A 3,870-nucleotide genomic window follows, 5' to 3' on the forward strand; every position below is an offset into this window, starting at 1 on the left:
TTTAGTAAAATAAATAATTCATGTTAATAATATTATCAAGTAATATATATTCTAAAGTTAACAAATTTTAAAATATTTTTTTCGCTACAAAATAAAATACAACAATTAAAAAATTAAATTGAAAAAAATAATAACAACATGAACTAATAATTACATAATGTGATTGAGATTGATAAGATTGCTGGAACAATTCAATAACTAGTGACCTAAGTTTATAAGCTTAAATACTGATAGCAAAAATAAATATGATCGAACAAAAAGGTAAATCTATAGATTAATGTATGAGTCCCTGAGACGAATTATTATCTCTTTTAGGAGACTGGGTTATTCGGGTGGGTTGAATTTGTTGTTAGAAGCAGGATTTTGAATTTTTTTTATTTTTTGGAAATCTATTTTTAATTTATGTTATAAATTGAATCTTGTTTTCAAAATATTAAACAAAATAAGTTTTGGGTGTTTTCCAAAATTTAAACTGAAAATAGTTCGACAAGAACGCCGAAGTTTTTCAGCTGATTTTGTTGGTTTTTCAAAAGGAGAAGAAAAGAAAATATCGACAAGTTAGTCTTAGCATATATAATGCTAAGTAGTGTTATCAAAATCAAATGGGATTTGATTGATTTCTTTGAAAATTTGAGAACTGGTCCAAAGATTTGTTTAAATATAAGACAAAATCCAAGAATTTAAACCCTTTAGCTCAACTTCGATGCTTTCACGTCAAAAATCTAATTTTTATTTACTTTCTTTAAAAAATTTGAACTTCTCTCTGTCTATATCTTTTCTGAATCAATGTGTGGTGCTAAGCTGTTACGAATATCTTCAATATTATTTATTTAATCTTATTGTTAGATAAAATAAACTTAATATTAAGGTTAGTTATACGTGTATGTATATCCAAGGAGAAAATGCGAATCTATCCGTTGGAAGTGGTTGGCAGTTGGACCATTTCATTCCGATGCTCAAGTAGCAACACATACACTGTCTTTATCAATCCAGGAAAGGCTTCTTAATTATTTTTCTTCTCCTGTGGGTCACAAAGAATTACCAAAGCCCACCTGCCCTGAAAACTTTAACCATTTAAGACCTGCAAACACGCAACAAAGTGGGAGCCTTCATCATTAGTCATTCCAAAGCAAAAGCAAAAGATAAAAGAAAAGAAAAGAAGAACAAGAAGGAGGAGGAGGAGGAGGAGGAGGAGGAATTTTTCTTTTTAAAAAAAAAAAAAAAATTATGCAAAATCAGAGGTCATTTGAAACCCAACAGTCTCTGATGCAAACAGGGCAGATTTCAGGAAGTTTGAGTTTCACTGGGATTATGACAAAAGAAGAGGAAGAAATGTCGAAATCTGCTCTTTTGACATTTAGGGCTAAAGAGGAGGAGATTCAGAAGAAGAAAATGGAGGTTAAGGAGAGAGTTCAAGCACAGTTGGGTCTAGTTGAACAAGAAACTAGGCGTTTGGCTACAATCAGGGAGGTATATATTTATTCTTTTCTGTATTTTTATGATTTTTAGGCATCAGTTTAAAATAATGAAATTTAATTTTAGGATAATAATTTAGTTTAGATTGCATCCACTATGATGCATAATTAAGCGAAAAAACTTTGTAAATAAATTCATGGGCTTGTAGTTTTATTTTGTGCATCTTTCACATATTTTAGACTCAGAACTTTAGAATAAATAATCAAAGTAGAGATGTTTAGTATATGGTTTCAAGGAACAAAACAAAAATAAGTTTTCTAATTTTTCACTCTGTGAACTAACAAAATTAAGCATTTCAATTTTGGAATTTTGTGTCTTCACACAGTATACCTGAATCTGAGTGTTTGAAAGATCTTGTCTAAAAGCTTGAAAAAATATAATTTACAAGCAGGCAGAGGTGTCGCTGCCATCTATTTATGAAACTGTGAATGAGCACGTTGAAGACATAATTTAAATAAATAGTTTGTCCTATCTAATATCTTTAGATTTTAGCTGGGATAGTTCAATGTTTAGATGAGTCATGCTCTTCGTGTATAAAGAGGATTAGTACCATTCACAAGAGTCGATGAAAGAGGCTAATTGCGGTACCATGGACCTGGGACTCAGAACTCAAGGCTCGGCTCCTACACTCCTGCCCCCTACCCAGGAGTATATAAGGACTCCCCGTAGCGTCCGGGTCGGCCAAGGGTCGGAAAACTCTGGGACGGACGCAAAAGATATATTGGTTTGTTGGAAGTGTAGATTAATTTGCATAGTTGTAAGTATATAGACCGTGAACAATTTATTTCATGTAGGAAGTGTCAAGGCATAATTAGGTATCAAAAGTTCTTTCTTGTAAATTTTCCACTGACAATTTCTTGAAACTACTTTATCAGGAGCTCGACGCCCTATCAGATCCGATGAGAAAGGAAGTTTCACTGGTTCGCAAGAAGATTGATTCGGTCAACAAGGAGATAAAACCACTTGGACAAACATGCCAGAAGAAGGTGCAATATGTCAATAGATAGTACTTTCTTGAATTTTAGCTAAGACTACTAAAGATTTCTGGTTATTGTTCGAATAAATTTGGTTTGATTTCTTAATTTTGAACTACTACTGTCTTAGGAGAGGGAGTACAGAGAAGCCCTCGAAGCTTTCGAAGAAAAGAACAAAGAAAAAGTACAGTTGATCACAAGATTAATGGAGGTAGATAAAGATACCCTAAACGCTTATGATTATAATTATTTTCAGAAAAAAATCAACTTATGATTAATACTTATCGTTGTTTTTGGTAATGGTACACAGCTGGTAAGTGAAAGCGAGAAAGCGAGAATGAAGAGGTTGGACGAGCTGAGCAAGAACTTAGAAACGCCACGCATAGCCTAATGTTAAGTAGGTTTGTGTAATATATTTAAGAACGATATTTCTATTTATATATAAATGTTGGTTGTTTTTCGGGTGGGTTTGATTGTATTATGGTGATTTTGTTGTTAGTTTGATTAGCTTTCGATGGAAGGGTTTCTAATTTTAGCAAGGGGAATTCCCCACATAACAGATTCTCTTGATTGTAATGTTTTGGATATACTGATATTGTACTGTTTGTTTCATTAAACATGATGTTGTATAGTTCTAAGGAAACCAAGAGTAGTTCTTATGGTGGCGAATGCTTCGATCAGTAGATGCTTTGGTTGTGCTTAAAAGTTACTTTTTTTAGAAATCACAAATTTAAATATGTGAGATAGACTAAAGTATCAGTTGGAGTCGACTAAGAATATGGTCTAGCATGCGTGCTTTTGGTAGAACTGAGATACCGTCTACCGGGTTTGGACCGACTAAGAATATAGTCTAGAAGAATACATCTATGTGACCGGACAAAATAAGGGCTTCACAAACTGACACTGCTATACTCCCATGTGTTGATAAATCTATTTGAAGAATGAGAGTAATACAATGGAGTTGCAAACAAATTTTTCATGTCATTGTCATATACCACTTGATTTTTGGATTTTATTTTTTTTTTTCATATTTATGGGTAACGTAAGACATCTCTAATTTTCTCCTAAGAAATATTTAGATTTCTCACTGCTTCTTAACTTTCAATTCACCTCTGATCATCAAACTATTTTAATTATGAAAATTTTCACAATTTGTAAGTGGAAGTTACACAATACTATACTTTAAAAATTCCACATTCTAAAATCGGGTGGAAAGTTTTACTATTCAAAAATAAGAAAACCCTAATTTTTCTCACTTATTTTTCTCTAAGATTTAATATTGTAGTAATACATTACTAATTAAATCAATTCATCCCCAAATCAATCATTCTCTCTCTCGTATCTTTCTATCTCTTTTCTCCGACGACTGATCACTCGCTCGATGACACTATGTCGATGAAGCCATCATAGTGGAGTGAGT

At 32.5% G+C, this 3,870-nt stretch overlaps 1 protein-coding gene across 1 annotated transcript; it reads left to right on the forward strand.

Moving 5' to 3' along the window:
• Positions 1–1,022: 1,022 nt before the first annotated feature.
• On the forward strand, positions 1,023–3,093 carry LOC111370736. Its single transcript, XM_022992589.1, has 4 exons — positions 1,023–1,470; positions 2,352–2,462; positions 2,581–2,661; positions 2,761–3,093. The coding sequence occupies exons 1-4, from the start codon at positions 1,228–1,230 to the stop codon at positions 2,839–2,841; spliced, it is 516 nt and encodes a 171-aa protein (XP_022848357.1). The 5' UTR covers positions 1,023–1,227; the 3' UTR covers positions 2,842–3,093.
• The last annotated feature ends 777 nt before the right edge of the window (positions 3,094–3,870 follow it).

This window comes from Olea europaea, chromosome 21, assembly GCF_002742605.1.
Source record: "Olea europaea var. sylvestris chromosome 21, O_europaea_v1, whole genome shotgun sequence".
Taxonomy (NCBI): domain Eukaryota; kingdom Viridiplantae; phylum Streptophyta; class Magnoliopsida; order Lamiales; family Oleaceae; genus Olea; species Olea europaea.

Excerpts from the sequence above, each read along its gene's own strand:
- LOC111370736 (XM_022992589.1), top strand. The coding sequence starts at position 1,228 with ATGCAAAATCAGAGGTCATTTGAAACCCAACAGTCTCTGATGCAAACA. Across the intron at positions 1,471-2,351 it reads GTTTGGCTACAATCAGGGAG|GAGCTCGACGCCCTATCAGA; the intron begins GTATATATTTAT and ends CTACTTTATCAG. Across the intron at positions 2,662-2,760 it reads TGATCACAAGATTAATGGAG|CTGGTAAGTGAAAGCGAGAA; the intron begins GTAGATAAAGAT and ends AATGGTACACAG.